Source organism: Thamnophis elegans, chromosome 13, assembly GCF_009769535.1.
Source record: "Thamnophis elegans isolate rThaEle1 chromosome 13, rThaEle1.pri, whole genome shotgun sequence".
NCBI lineage: Eukaryota > Metazoa > Chordata > Lepidosauria > Squamata > Colubridae > Thamnophis > Thamnophis elegans.
In genome coordinates, this window is record NC_045553.1 from 19,523,489 (window position 1) to 19,538,533 (window position 15,045).

General features: G+C 46.5%; 1 protein-coding gene across 1 annotated transcript in view; it reads left to right on the top strand.

Annotated features, from left to right (window-relative positions):
* Nucleotides 1-1,541: 1,541 nt before the first annotated feature.
* ADD2 (adducin 2) overlaps nt 1,542-15,045 on the top strand; it is a 28,809-nt gene continuing 15,305 nt past the window's right edge. Inside the window, exons 1-7 of the mRNA XM_032229522.1 lie at nt 1,542-1,724; nt 3,079-3,214; nt 4,022-4,173; nt 7,865-7,945; nt 8,781-8,930; nt 9,731-9,874; nt 10,357-10,455. Of these exons, the coding sequence (XP_032085413.1) occupies nt 1,542-1,724; nt 3,079-3,214; nt 4,022-4,173; nt 7,865-7,945; nt 8,781-8,930; nt 9,731-9,874; nt 10,357-10,455 (945 nt within the window). The remainder of the gene's footprint in view (nt 1,725-3,078; nt 3,215-4,021; nt 4,174-7,864; nt 7,946-8,780; nt 8,931-9,730; nt 9,875-10,356; nt 10,456-15,045) is intronic.

Sequence of the window (15,045 nt, forward strand, 5' to 3'; positions counted from 1 at the left end):
CCATGTTATCCAGGACTATGACAGCCTCCCGGGTGTCTGGCCTGGCCGTGGTTCACTCTGAAGTCCCGTGGCAATGTGGCCTCTTCTAAAGCTGCCCTCCTCTTCCCCAGGGGAGGCTCCGGGGCCTCTGAACCCAACGATGCCCTTCTCTCCCTATGGCATGCACCCAAGGGCTGGCCCTTCTCCCCTGCCCAGCTCTTCCCAGGGAGATTCTCAGAGGGGTTTCCTCAAAGAGATGGGCACCTTTTCTGGCCTCAGTGAGCACCCACAGGCAGGCAGCACCACCTCCCCCCATTCTCTGGGACCCCCGATATTGGGCCAGCTGGATCATTAGAGTCTGATCCAGAATGGGAGCCTTGCAAATAGAAAGGGCCTGGGCATATAAGTATAATAATAAATACAAATTTCTCTGGGGTCAAGGGCCCCTCCAGGCCCATCCCCAGGCCTGCTCTTTTCTGGCAAACCACCTTCCAAAAGTGCTTAGAAAAAAAGGCAAGTTTAGAAAGACATTCAATGCATTTAGGAGGCAGCAAATTCTCCTTGGCTGGAAGGAAGCCTTTTCTAGCTTCCGCCTTACTTTAATACCAGTCTTCATTTTTACATTGTTGGTACACCTGGGTAACTAGGCAACAGGCCCCATGCCTCCATCTTTAGAGAGTGGGAGGGAGACAGCAGAAGCCACTCTTGTACTGGAGGGGCAGGGAGAATGGAGCCCAAAATGTATGTTGTTACATGAGACATCTAAGGGAATTTTGCCCCATTTTACAACCGTTCTTGTTACGGTTGTTAGGTGAATGACTGCAGTTGTTAAGGTAGTGACACTGTTGCTAAGTGAATCTGGCTTCCCCATTGCTCGTCAGAAAGTCACAAAAGGTGGTCACATTGTTGCGTCCACCTGACGCAGCTGGCAGCCGAGCCACGCCTTGCAAGAGGCTGATTGGTCCCGGCGCGGCTGCCAGCCGGCGGGAGAATTGCAGCCACCCCATTGGCCGGCCGCCTGACAGCTATCAGTATAAATAGCTGTCAGGCGGCGCTGTCCAGCGCGCATGTTCTGAGCTTGCTGTCAGTTCTGTTGTAATAAAGGTTCCTGTTCAATTTACCTCAGCGCCTCCTCGTATCTAAAACACATGACCCTGGGATACCGCAACCGTCATAAGTATAAGATAGTTCCAAACATCGGAATTTTAATCATGTGACTCTGCGGATGCTGCAATGGTCGTAAGTTGCTTTTCCCAGTGCTGCTGCAACTTTGAAAGGTCACTAAGTGAACGGTTGTAAGTTGAGAAAGGGCTTTTTCATAACCAAATAAATACTGGTTTCATTGCAAATGAGTTCTTTTCCAGCTACCAAAACTGTCAATCAATGGACACAGCTCCCACTCTCCGGGAATTGGTTGGGCAAAATTGAGGATTGAGCTCCAGATTTGAATTCCTCTCTAGAGGCCCCCTTGTGAGGGTTCTGCTTGGAGATTCCATCATGCCCCTGAAGTGTGGCTTTTGGTGCTTCCTTGCAGCTCCCCAAAGTTGACTATGAGTTTAAAAATGAGTGACGAAACCATCCCCGAGGAGGTCTCCTCGCTCCCTGCTGAGAGCCAGCATTACTTTGACCGATTCTCGGAAGATGACCCTGAGTACCTGCGCATCAGGAACATGGCTGCGGACCTGCGCCAAGACTTCAACCTGATGGAGCAGAAAAAAAGAGTCACCATGATTCTGCAGAGCCCCGTGAGTAGATTCCCCCCAGAGGGGTCACGAGCTGCATGTGGAGGGTCAAGGCAAGGGCAGAGGATCTCCACATGCTGGGAGGGGAGAACCTCCCTGGAGGGCCACGTGACCTGCCCTGAACTGGGCTGCCCTCACAGTTAGGATCCAAAGGTCCCTCTTCAGGCTGAATCCCCCAGTCCCTGCACTGGGCTCAGGAGCAGGGGGGGGGAGCCGAAGAGACGCCCTTTGCCCTCCTGGGCTGAATTGCCTGGGCCCAGGGGGGAAGCGGAGGGAACCCTGAGCCCTCGCTCAGCGCTTTGGGTCTCCAGAGCTACAGCTGGTTTCCAGAGCTGCATCCCGGGCTCTTTTTTCTCGCTCTGGGCTGATGGCAATGGCTCCAGGGCCTCGGCTAAGGGGGTCCAGCAGGAAGCAGAGAAGGGGACGGGAGGGAGGGAAGTGGAAATAACTGCTCTTCCTCTTCCTTGGCCCTTTTTGGCTGGTGCAGCTTTGCCCTACTTCCTTGAGGTTTTCTTCCAGTGATCTTTCACAGGATTCCGGGTGGTTGTGGGGAGCTTTTAGGTGCGGACATTGGATAAGATGCTGGGCAGGACTGCCAGCCTCGGGCTTGGCCCAGGGAACTGACGGCAGGTGCTGTGGAAGAGAGGAACCGCAGGGGGTGTAGAGCAGGGCTTGTTAGTAGATCTCCAGAAGGCCTGCAGTAAGATTTTCACAAGATTTTTATGGAAAATAAGAGATGAAATTTGGGAGGAGAGTTCTAGTGGAGAAGGATGTTTTGGGATCCCAATAAAATTCCATGCTGAAGGCACAGTGATTGCACAGTAAAGGCCATCACTGGGACGGACGGACACACACACACACACACACACACAAACACACACAAACACACACACAGGGAGAGGGGGGGGTGTTTTAACAGTAAGAACAGAATGGTTTTCTGCGATTCCTTGCAACACCAGCCTGACCAAGAAAGCTTGAGAGAAAACTAGGAGTGAAGTTTGTGTGGAAGGACTTTGGACTCAGTTGGGGTCCTAGAGAGAACTTGAGGGGCATTGGTTGTCAAGGCAGTGAGTGGGGGACCCTAAAAGTGCACTGTGGCATCTTAAAAAGACAAACATTCTGACAGCTGTACTTGAAGAGGAAGCCAGTGTCACAATTCAGCCGAACACTGACAGACTTCAGCTACATGGAATTTCAGTGTTTGGCCTTCAAGAAAGGCCACTTCCTATCCCAGGGGAGCCTCCGAGAGCTTCTCCGCCTCGTTTCCAAAGGTTCACGTGACAAATGCACCTGTTGCAGCTGCCCCTTGGAAGCCACCTTGGGAGGCTACTTGGGATTTATTCTGTGGTGTCTTCAGTCTTTTAGGGAGGAGCTGGAGAGCCTCATCCAAGAGCAGATGAAGAAAGGAAACAACTCCAACATCTGGGCCCTTCAGCAGATAGCCGAGTTCATGGCCACCACGGCTCCCTCCGTCTTCCCTCCATCGCCCTTGAGTACGTTAGCCTCTCATCCAGGGTCTTTGGGCCATGTTTCTGAACAAGTGGTCCCCCTCCTCCCCCTCTGCCATCCTTTCTCCTGACGTTGGCTGAGCTCCTTGCCATTCCCCCACCTGACCTCCCCTGCCCACCTTCCTGAGAATGGCTCTCTCCAGCTTGTGGGGTCGTCTATGACTGGGCTGCTCTTCCTGGAGTTTAATTCTGCTAATTCCTGGATTTTATACCCAGATCTCCCCTGGGCCTCCAGGTTACAGAGGGAGGTACAGGGCTGCCATCCCCTCTCTTGGTGACTGTCTATTCTTTGAAGGTCCTTCTAGCAGATTGTGGGGTGCAGTGAGGCTGCCAGTCAACAGGGGACCCCACTCTGGGCCACACAACCCTCTACTGGCTTCTGCTGTAAGCGGCAGCCTCTCCTGATGCAGCTGCGTTCTTTGCATGCTGCTAATTGGGTTGGGTGATGGAAGCCAGTGTGCTCACCAGGGAATTCTGGGAGTTAGAAGTCCACACACTTTTAAAGTTGCCAAGATTGAGAAATGTTTCCTTACAGTATAAAGAAACATACAGTTTGAAAATTTATCTTCAACCACTGCATAAGCTCTGAACAACCCCGGTTTTGCAAGTGTCTGCAAAAGAGTTGGTTGCATCTCTGCTCTAAACTTTGAAGCCAGCACAGGAGGGGAAGAAGCAGGGAGGTGGGATTTCCTGAGCGACAGTGGAGGAAGAAACCCACTGAGTTAGTGGTCCGGCCCCAAAGCCTCCTCATGCTGCTCCGCTGGCAATTCCATCCCTGGTTTTCTTTTGCAGACCTTTCCACAGTGACCCCGATCAATGACCTCCATAGCATGGACTCTGTGTCCTTGGCCAAAGGGGAGCGGCTCATGCGCTGCAAAGTTGGCGGTGTCTACCGGTTGCTGGACCTTTATGGCTGGGCACAGCTCAGCGGCACCACAGTCACGGTGAGTCATGCCACCCTCCTCTCTCCTGGCCAGCCTTTGTTGCGGGTGGAAATAAAACTTCAGGTTTTTTTTTAACAAGATTGCACTTTGGGCTTAAAGGAAGCAATTGTCTTAGAAGGGCCTAAGATCCTCTTTAATCTGGGTCCTCATTTTACCCACCTCGGAAGGATGAAAAGCCGAGTCAACCTTGAGCCTGGTGAGATTCAAATTGCTGGCAATTGGCAGTCAGCAGAATTAGCCTGCAAAACTGCCTTCTAACCACTGTAGTGGAATGAAGAGATTGTTTGTTGGGTATCCTTCATGAGTCATTAGGCAGAGCCTGGAGAACCATCTTTGAACTACAGACCAGCCAGTGACTGAGCTGATGCTTTCCTTGGATATCCTCGAGGCAGGACTGTTGGGGGCAAGAGGCTGACTCTTATATACTGCTTAGAGAGGGCTGTAAAGCACTGGGAAGCGGCATCTAAGTCTAAGGGCTATGGCTATCAAGCTAGAGGGACAGAAGCCTGCAGTCACTTAACCATCATCAAAAGCAACTGGGAGAGGATTCTTCCTCCCTCGTGGTTCAGGCTATTGAAAGTGGTGAGTAGAAGCTTTATACTTTTAGACTTGTAAGATTCTGCTTGTGCAGCTTTAGATAAAGTAGAATCTGTTGGCTTTAACTGGGAGGGCTGGCAAAGCCAGAGGCCTCCACTCCACCAAGCCATGCCAGAAAGGCAGAAACTGGTGGAGACGGGCAGCCTTTCAAACCACCAGCCATAAGGCTACTGAAGGGTGATGCTCAGCACCCCAATGGCCTCTGGAAGTCAAGTGGCCATCAGTGCATGTTGCGAAGCCTCCCGGGCAGCTGGGCGTAAGAAGAAGTGCCCATTCGTGTCCCAGCTGCTCCATTTTGAACCAGCTGTGGCTTTTGAACAGTCTTCAAGGGCAGCTCCATGTAGAGTGTGTTGCAGGAGTCATGAGGTTACCAGAGTCTGCATAATTAGTAATTACTCCTCTTCCACTCCCTTATTTACAGTTTTAATTTTAATTTTGTTATGTGGACATAATTGATTAATTATTATTAATTGATGACATATTTTTATTGGATTGTGAACCATTTTGAATCTTTGTTAGTTCTGCAGTATCAAAGTTAAAGTTAAAGTTTAATAAATTTATATGCTGCCCAATCCCGAAGGACTCCAGGCGGCTTACATAAAAAAATTTAAAAGAATACTAAAAAATTTAAAATAGAGAGACAAGGCAAGATAAAAAGACACAACATGCACTCAGCCTTAGTGGGGCTGGACCTCATACAAGAGGTCAACAGCCCCAGACCTGCCGGAACAGCCAGGTCTTGGTAGACTTTCGGTAGGCCGAGACAGTGGGGAGGGTCCGGATCTCTGGGGGTAGATCATTCCATAGGGCCGGGGCAGCTACAGAGAAGGCCCTCCCCTGAGGAGCCGCCAGACGACATTGTCTAGTCGACGGCACCCGGAGAAGGCCCATCCTGTGAGATCTTATCGGACGCTGGGAGCTATGTGGCAGAAGACGGTCTCGTAGATATCGTAGATATCCAGCTCCTAAGCCATTAAAGGTAATAACCAGCACCTTGAAGTGCGTTCGGAGACCAGTGCAGCTCGCGGAGGATGGATGTAACATGGGTGTATCTCGGTACACCCAGTATCGCTCACGCGGCTGCGTTCTGGACAAGTTGTAGTCTCCGAACACTTTTCAGGGCAGCCCCATGTAGAGCGCGTTACAGTAGTCGAGTCTTGAGGTGATGAGGGCGTGAGTGACCATTTCAAGTGCCTCCCGGTCCAGGTAGGGCCACAACTGGTGCACCAGGTGAACCTGGGCAAAAGCTCCCCTGGTCACAGCTGACAAATGGTGTTCTAGTGTCAGCTGCGGGTCTAGGAGGAGTGTGTAAGATTTGACCCCCCCAGGCTTAGAGATGGAATATCTGGACTATCCTTGGGAGGCAACATCCATAGCCACTCGGTCTTGTCAGGGTTGAGTGCAAGCTTGTTCATTCCCATCCAGACCCTGACAGCTTCCAGGCACTGGCACATCACTTCCACCGCTTCACTGAGTTGGTACGGGGTGGACAGATACAACTGGGTATCGTCCTCATACTGACGGTATTTAATCCCGTGCCTGCGAATGATCTCACCCAGCGGCTTCATGTAGATATTAGATAGGAGGGGGGACAGGACCAAGCCCTGCGGCACCCCATATTTAAGGGGCCTAGGGGTCGACCTCTGTCCTCTGACCAACACCAACTGCGACCTGCCAGAGAGGTAAGAAGAGAACCACTGCAAAACGGTGCCTCCCACCCCCACCTCTTCTAGCCGCTGCAGAAGGATACCATGGTCGATGGTATCGAAGGCCGCTGAGAGGTCAAGGAGCACCAGGATAGAGGAATGTCCTCTATCCCTGGCTCGCCAGAGATCATCGGTCAGCGCGACCAAAGTGGTTTCGGTGCAGTAACCAGGCCTGAAACCAGACTGAAAGAGATCTAGATAATCCGCTTCATCCAAGGTCCGTCGGAGTTGGAAGGCCACCACCTTCTCAACAACCTTCCCTAAAAAAGGGAGGTTGGAGACTGGACGATAGTTTTTGAGGACAGCTGGGTCCAGAGAAGGCTTCTTAAGGAGGGGTATCACCATTGCGTCCTTCAAAGGTGGTGGGAAAGATCCTTCCTGAAGAGAGGTGTTCACGATCCTCTGGAGCCAGCCTCGTATCACCTCCCTGCTAGTCGAAACCAACCAGGAGGGACACGGGTCCAGCAAACAGGTGGCGGCACTCATCGCTCCCATGGCCTTGTCCACTTCCTCAGGAGTGACAAGCTGGAACTCACTCCACAAAGTTTGATCAAGGCCCTCCCTCGGCATCTCTACTGGCACTGTCCAAGTGGAGTCCAGGTCCGTCTGAATCTGAGTGACTTTGTCCAACAGAAACTGGGCAAATTCCTCAGCTCTTCCCTGTAAGGGTTCCCCGGCATCCCTCCCTTTCAGGAGGGAGCGGGTTATACTAAACAGGGCAGCCGGGCGAGATTCTGCGGATGCAATAAGAGCAGAAAAATGAGTACATTTTGCCACCTGTGTTGCCACTAAATGTCCTAATAAAGGCTCTTAGTAGTGTTCGGTTGGATTCAGAGTTACTAGCCCTCCAGCGTCGCTCTAGGCGTCTCTTTTGGTGCTTCATCTCCCGGAGTTCCTTGGTAAACCAAGGTGCTCTCCTGGATCCACTGCCGCGGAGAGGCCGCAAAGGCACAAGCCGATCTAATGCCTCAGCCGCCGCTGTATTCCAGGCAGCGACCAAGGACTCAGTCGGATTGTGGGCAAGGGAGTCAGGCACCTGGGGCGGAACCATTTAATCGGCCCCACCTCCCTGCAGTGGGGGAGCAGCTTCTGAAAATCAAGTCTCAGCAGGAAGTGATCTGACCATGACAAGGGCATCAAGTTGAACACACACATTTCTTGGAATAAGCAGTTCCTTGAAGTTCTGGGGATTAATGGCTCTTAGCCTTGAGGGCAGGGGAGCCTCCTCCAGAGCCATCTGCTGGAAGATCGGTGGGCTTCCTTTGCCGATTGGCCAGCCAGTGTGACAACTGCTGGACAAAATGGTCCAGGGATCCCATCCAGCAGGGCGCTGCTTATGTTCTTAACCAATGAATGAAGGAGAAATTGACTCTTCCTTCCTTTCACAGCTGAGAGTCAGCAAAGAACAGGAGCATTTCCTGGTTTGTCCCGAAGGCCTCTCCTGTCATGAAGTTACAGCATCCAGCTTGGTGAGAATGCAAAACTCTTGGGTCAAGCTCTGTTCCCGCGACTGCAGGTTGGAGTTTTGCAACCAGCTGTATTTTTTCGCTCACAGCTGCCTTTAAAGAGCAGCCTGTCTGGAATGAAACTGCTCATCCTGAAAACAGGGACAGGTGACAAAATCCTCTCTAGAATTTCACTGACAGGTTGCCCCTTGGAAGACGGGTGCACAAGTGTACTATGTTAGCCTCGCGTGTAGGTGACTTCTCCCCCCTCCCTTCAGAGATCTTTTTTGGATGGCAGACTCTGTCCTGAGTAGATCTCCCATGCATGGACCAGGGGCAAAGAAGAGGGAACATTTGGGCCAATTCAAATTTTCCATCCTGGGGGCTGGGTAGGATATAACAAAGTTAAGATATAAAACACAGAGAAAATAATGGAAAGGGAGATGCCTGCTGAGGCGAGGAGAGGAGTCCTCTTCCTACAGAGGAGCCAGGAGGAGGGAGCCTAAGGGACATTATTCGGCAGTCGTATCTCTCTAACTGAGAGGGAGTGGGACAGACCCAGAGGGGCCGGGGTAGCCTCTGCTGAAGTAGAGGCGTTCCACTTTGCGTGGAGACACACGCTGGGTACACCAACAATCATTGAAGGTCAGCAAGCCCAGAGGGGAGGCACATCCAGAGAGGCCACAGGCTGGTTTTTCTGTAAGCTTGAGATGAGTTTAGGATCCCGGGATCTTCTCCCCACCTCAGACCTCCTTGCTTCTTTTCCCCCTGGCTGAAGGAAGCTTCTCTGTAGACGTCAGCCGAGGAAGGGGCCCGTCTTCTCATCAGATGTCCTCCCCCCTCCCCTTTTACTTCACAGATTAAAGTGAACATCCTGGGGAAGGTGGTGGAGCAAGGCAGCACCAGTTTTCCAGTCGACCCCCGAGGATTCAGCCTGCACTCGGCCATCTACGCGGCTCGGCCTGATGTGAGATGCATCATCCATCTGCACACACCAGCCACGACCGCAGTAAGGGCAGGGATGGGGGGGAACGGGACGGGTGTCCATCTATCTAGCACAATGCTGAGACACAGCAAAGCTTCAGGTGTATGGATGGACAAGACAGGCATCTTCTCAGAGATGCCCTCCATCCCATTTCTCTTCACCCCTGGACTCCTCCAGCCAGATGCAACTCTCACAGTTGTATCATGCATTGCCGTGCCTTGTGTTACACTGTAGATCTGTTTTGTGTGGGTTGTGTGAGCCAGCCGGGATAGTGGGCAATCCAGAGGTAATGCAGTGTGTGAAGCTAGATGTTGATGTCGCCCCAGAGCTGGCATAGAAATGCTCTGCAGAGGGCAGAGCCCCACGCAGCCTCTGAAGGGAAAGGAGGAACCGGAGCACCTGGGACGTCACCAAGCAAGGAACCCGGAAGGGAGGCAGGGGTAACATCCGGAAGGGAGGAGAAAGCCTCTGGGAAGAAGCCCTCAAGGATGGGAATGTTGAAGGGACTTGACGGCCACTTGCTTTGCCCCTCCTTCCAACAGGAGGCCCTCATGGGGTGCTTAGAAAAGGAGGCCTCTCTCGCTGGCCCATGTCTGTAGGACAACTTTTCTTCCTTAGCTGCCCTCCAGGTATGGAGGGCTTGCAACTCCAAGTCAGTTTGGTCAATGGTTCTGTTTGCATCTTGCAGGTATTTTAACGTAAAGAAAGGAGGAGAGTTTCATTCTGGATAGTTTTCTGTTTGATCTGGAAATGCATTCGAAGCATGTAGAGAGTTTTTTATGTGCAGCCAAAACAGGGAAATCTTTGTTTTCCTTCCCTCACAGGTCTCCGCAATGAAACAAGGCCTCTTGCCAATTTCCCATGATGCATTGCTGGCAGGTGACATGGTGTATTTTGACTTCAATGGTGAGATGGAGGGAGAGGCAGACAGAATTGAGTTGCAGAAATGCCTTGGACCCACCTGCAAGGTGAGGCCTGGGAGGGGGGCTTTGAGTTCTGATGCAATCTTGGATGTCAACTAAATCTCTGCCCAAACTGGGATTTATACTTCCTTGCATGAGAACATGGGAGAGGTATGGAATTGAGAAGAACTTATTTGATTTGATTTATTCAGTTTGTATGCCACCCTATTCCCGAGAGACTCAGGGCAGCTAACAAAGGGGGTACAGAATAAAAAATAAAAAGACAGACACATTTAAAAACAACAACAGTCATAACCTCGGATGGGGTGAAAAATTCAACAGCCCCAGGCCTGCCGGAACAGCCAGGTCTTAATTGCTTTGCGGAAAGCTGGAAGGGTGGTGAGGGTCCAGATCTCAACGGGGAGATCGTTCCAGAGGGCCGGAGCAGCCACAGAGAAGGCCCTCCCCCGGGATACATATCGCAGATACATATTCATCTTCTTTAGCTGTTTGTATCAGAACCTGTTTCTTGCTATTTCTTTGGGCAGGTTTTAGTGCTCCGGAATCATGGCCTGGTGACCCTTGGAGACACAGTGGAAGAAGCCTTCTACAAGGTCTTCCATTTGCAGGCGGCCTGTGAAGTCCAGGTGAGCTCCAGAGCAACCAAACAAGGCGCTCGCCTCCTGCCTTGCTTTGCATCATAGAAGTAGACCGAAGGGAATGTTCTAATCAGAAGGAGATGCCTGCAAATATAATATACCTCAATGGAATTTTCTTCCTCTCTCCCTTCTTGTTAGCGTGTCAAAGCACTATAATGACTACTTGCTTGGAGGGGGGGTTAGATTTGTGTCAATTACTTGTGGAAAACATTTTCCTAATATGCTATTTTTGGTGACATTCTAATCTTTTTTTTTATTGAAAATTTTAAAAAATCTCTTACAAATATTTACCTACCCTCCCCCACCCTCCCCCACCCGAACCCAACCCCCCCCAACCTTCCCCCCCCTGACTTCCCAGAATAAATTCAGGGTGTAAATCTTTAACAAACATATTCTAAAATAAACTTAAAGAAAGTTAGTATCATCTTTCATTTGAGCTTTAACTCCTATTTTATTACGCTAACTCTAAACAGATTATATTATTCCTCATTTTTTCAGTCATAAACTATCTGGAATTTCTTAGTCCCGTATTTATTTTGAATATAGTCAATCCATCTTCTCCACTCCAGTTTATATTTCTCATCTGAGTGGTCCTTAAGATATGCTGATATTTTAGCTATCTCTGCTAAGTTTGTTACTTTTAATGTCCATTCTTGAATAGTAGGCAAGTCTTCCTTCTTCCAGTATTGTGCCACCAACAGTCTTGCTGCCGTTATTAAGTACAAAATCAAATTAGTCTCTATAACAGTACAATAGGTAGTTATACCTAACAAGAATAACTGAGGGGTAAACTTTATCCTCTTTTTAAGAATATTTTGCATAATCCACCATATTTTTATCCAAAATGCTTTAACCTTTTTACAAGTCCACCATATATGGTAATATGTAGCATCAACACAATCAGATCTCCAGCATTTAGGTTATAAATTCGGATACATGCAAGCCAGTTTTTTAGGATCTAAATGCCATCTATAAAACATCTTATAAAAGTTCTTTCTCAGATTTTGGGCTTGCGTGAATATTACATTTCTTACTCATATCTTTTCCCATGTATCCAACATTATTGGTTCTTCAAAATTTTGTGCCCACTTTATCATACAATCTTTGACTAGTTCTGTTTCTGAATCCATTTTATATTAATACATTATATAACCTTTTTATATGCATTTGACTTTGATCCCTAATTTGTTTTAGTAAATTATCCTCATTTTGCGTAATACCAATTTTCTGATCTTTTTTCCATCTGGCCTGTAACTGTCCATACTGAAACCATGTTTGGATTACCTTTTCCTCTTTTAATACATTCAAGGGTTTTAGCTGTAATACACCTCTTTCTATAGTAAGAAGCTGTTTATATGTAGTTACATCCTGTTTTTGTGCTATACTTACATTCTCTATTGCATGTCTGGGAATTGCCCATATAGGTATTTTGTCGTTTAGTTTATGTTGGTATTTTTTCCAGACACGCAGTAGAGCATTCCTTAAAATATGACTTCTAAAATTCTTATCCACCTTCTTGTCGTATAACAGATAAGCATGCCAACCATATACCAAATCATGCCCTTCGATGTTAAGTATTCTATGATCTGTTGAGTTAATCCAATCACTGATTAGTGATAAAACTACTGCTTCATAGTATAATTTCAAATTTGGCAATTTCAAACCTCCTCTCTGACGTACATCTTGCATTATTTTAAGTTTTATTCTCGGCTTCTTCCCGGCCCACACAAATTTGTTAATACCCTTCTGCCATCCTAGCAAGTTTGCATCTTTTTAAAGTATTGGTATCATTTGAAAAAGAAATAGAAATTTAGGCAAGACATTCATTTTCACTGCTGCTATTCTTCCCAACAAAGATAATTGTAATTTTTCCCAATTTTTCATCTCTGCCTGTATACTATGCCGTAGTGGCTCATAATTATACTTATATAGTTTCCCATTTGAGGTTGAGATGTAGACTCCTAGATATTTAATCTTTTTAACTATTTCACATCCTGTCATTTTTTCTAAGTCTTCCCTTTGATTAGTGTTCATGTTTTTAACTAGCATCTTTGTTTTTCCTAGGTTTATTTTAAACCCAGATACTTGGCCATATTGATTAATCATATTCATTAAAACCTTGATAGATTTCTCTGGTTGGATTAATGTTATAACCAAGTCGTCCGCAAATGTACGTAGTCTATATTTTTGATGCCTAATCTTGATTCCCTGTAAACCATCTGACCCCCGTATTTTATTCAACAATAATTCCAAGGTTAAAATAAACAATAATGGTGATAGGGGGCAACCCTGTCTTGTACCTTTCTCGATTTTAAATGGTTCTGTTAAACTTCCATTGACTATAATTTGTGCTGTTTGTTCCTGATATATTGCTTTGATTGATTGTAGAAAATACTCTCCTATTTGCATCTTTTGCATTGTTTTCATTGAAAATTGCCAATTCACTCGATCAAAGGCTTTCTCGGCATCTAAGAATATAAGCGCTGCAGGGATTTGGTTATTCTTTCCCAAATATTCCAGTATATTAACAATTTGTCTTACATTATTTCTCATTTGTCTGCCTTGTATAAAACCGGTTTGATCATTATGAATCAATTGCTGAATAACTAACATTAAGCTATTTGCTAATATTTTTGTAAAAAATTTATAATCTATATTAAGTAATGATATAGGTCTATAATTTTTTGGTTGACTAAGATCTTGATCTTCTTTACGTATCAGGGATATGAAAGCTGTCTTCCAAGATGGAGGTACCTTCCCTTCCACTTGGATTTTATTAAATAATTCCTTAAGGGGTTCTACCATTTCTAATTGTAAATTTTTGTAATAAGCCGCTGTCAAACCATCTGTGCCCGGTGCTTTCCCAGCCTTTAACTGTTTAATTACCTAGAGGATTTCCCCCGAGGTTAATGGTTGATTCAATCTTTCCCTCTGCTCCTCCTTAACTATAGGTATTTTTTCTTTGTCCAGGTATCTATCTATATCTAAACCTTGTATTTTGTCACTCATGTATAATTCTATAAAAAATTCAAGGAAGGCCTTTTGGATTATATCCTGTTGAAAATCTTCCTTCCCTTTATAATACATTTTTGGTATATTGCGAGATTTTTGTTTCTTCCTGGTCAAATATGCTAACCATCTGCCAGGTTACAGAAAGTATTATGTTTTGCATATAACAAATTAGTAGCCACCTGATCTGACATCAGCATATAAAATTGCGCTCATAATAGGGTAATTGCTTCTTTAATCTTCTTATCTCCTGGGTTTAATATTAACTCCTGTTCTCTCTTCCTAATCTCTTCCTCTAGTTCATTTCTTTTTCCTCCCTGTTTACGTCTATGTAACCAATTTAAATTTATTAGGACTCCTTGCATGTACGCTTTACTTGCATTCCAAACCATTTCCATAGATGTGTCCTTATTCATATTAAAGACAAAATATTCTCTCAACAGTTTTTAACATTCATTAACATTTTTCTCATATCTAAATAAATTTTCATTTAATCTCCAAGACCTTCTAGATTCCTTCCCAAATTCCAACTCCATCCAAACCGGGTTATGATCTGTTAAGGCTCTGGAACATATCTTCGTCTTTTTTACCCTAGAAAGCAAATCATTTGTTGTTAATATGAAGTCAATCCTGGAAAAAGATTTATGTCTATGAGAAAAGAATGTAAAATCCTGTTCTCTTGCATTTCTTTCTCGCCAGATATCCCTTAGCTCCATATCATCCATCATATCGAAAAAAGACTTAGGTAATTTCGCTCGCGTTTGGATGTTTTGCAGGAGACCCTTCTTGTCTTTCTTGGTATCTAGAACTCCATTCTAATTGCCCATTAATATGCAGGATCTACAGTCCCATTGTATTAGCTTAGTATGGAACATTTTGTAAAATTTGTCTTGTTGTTGATTGGGAGCATATATTCCCATTAAGAGCATCTTTTTCCCTTCTAATACCAGTTCTTGTCAGGTGCTACTTCATTTAATAATCAGGAAAGAAACCACTCAACTCCATTTGCTTGAAATTAAATGTACTTTTACTAATTACAAACGAATAGTAGTGAAGCAAAGCTGAATCTGATTAATTAGGCGCGAAAGCAAAGAATATCATGTATAGTTCAATCCCCTCCCCTTGGCACCCCAGTCATAGTCCAATTATAATTCACCCAACTGTCAGGTGGGAGATATCTTCAAAAAACATCACCAGGACGGAATGCTGGACAGTTAACCTTGGGGGGAAACTCCCTTCCTCCACATGCGCAGTGAGATGGTCAGGCCAGCATCTAGAATCTTCCTCCAGCACATAATGATTCCCTTCCCAAATACCATGCCCCCCCTCCCCGTTTCAATGGCAGCCGAAGCAGCAGCAAAGCAGAGGCTGACAGTTCTATTCCAATATATCTTCCTTGGGAATCTGCTTCAATTAATTCAGCTTCCATGTCCTTTCTTAGGTATATAACTATACCATTTTTCTTCTCCGAGGCAGAGGCTACAAAGTGTTGTCCAAGTCTTGCATTGATCAAATATTTCTGGTCAGTTAATCTAATATGTGTCTCTTGCAGGCAAATTATGTCATTCT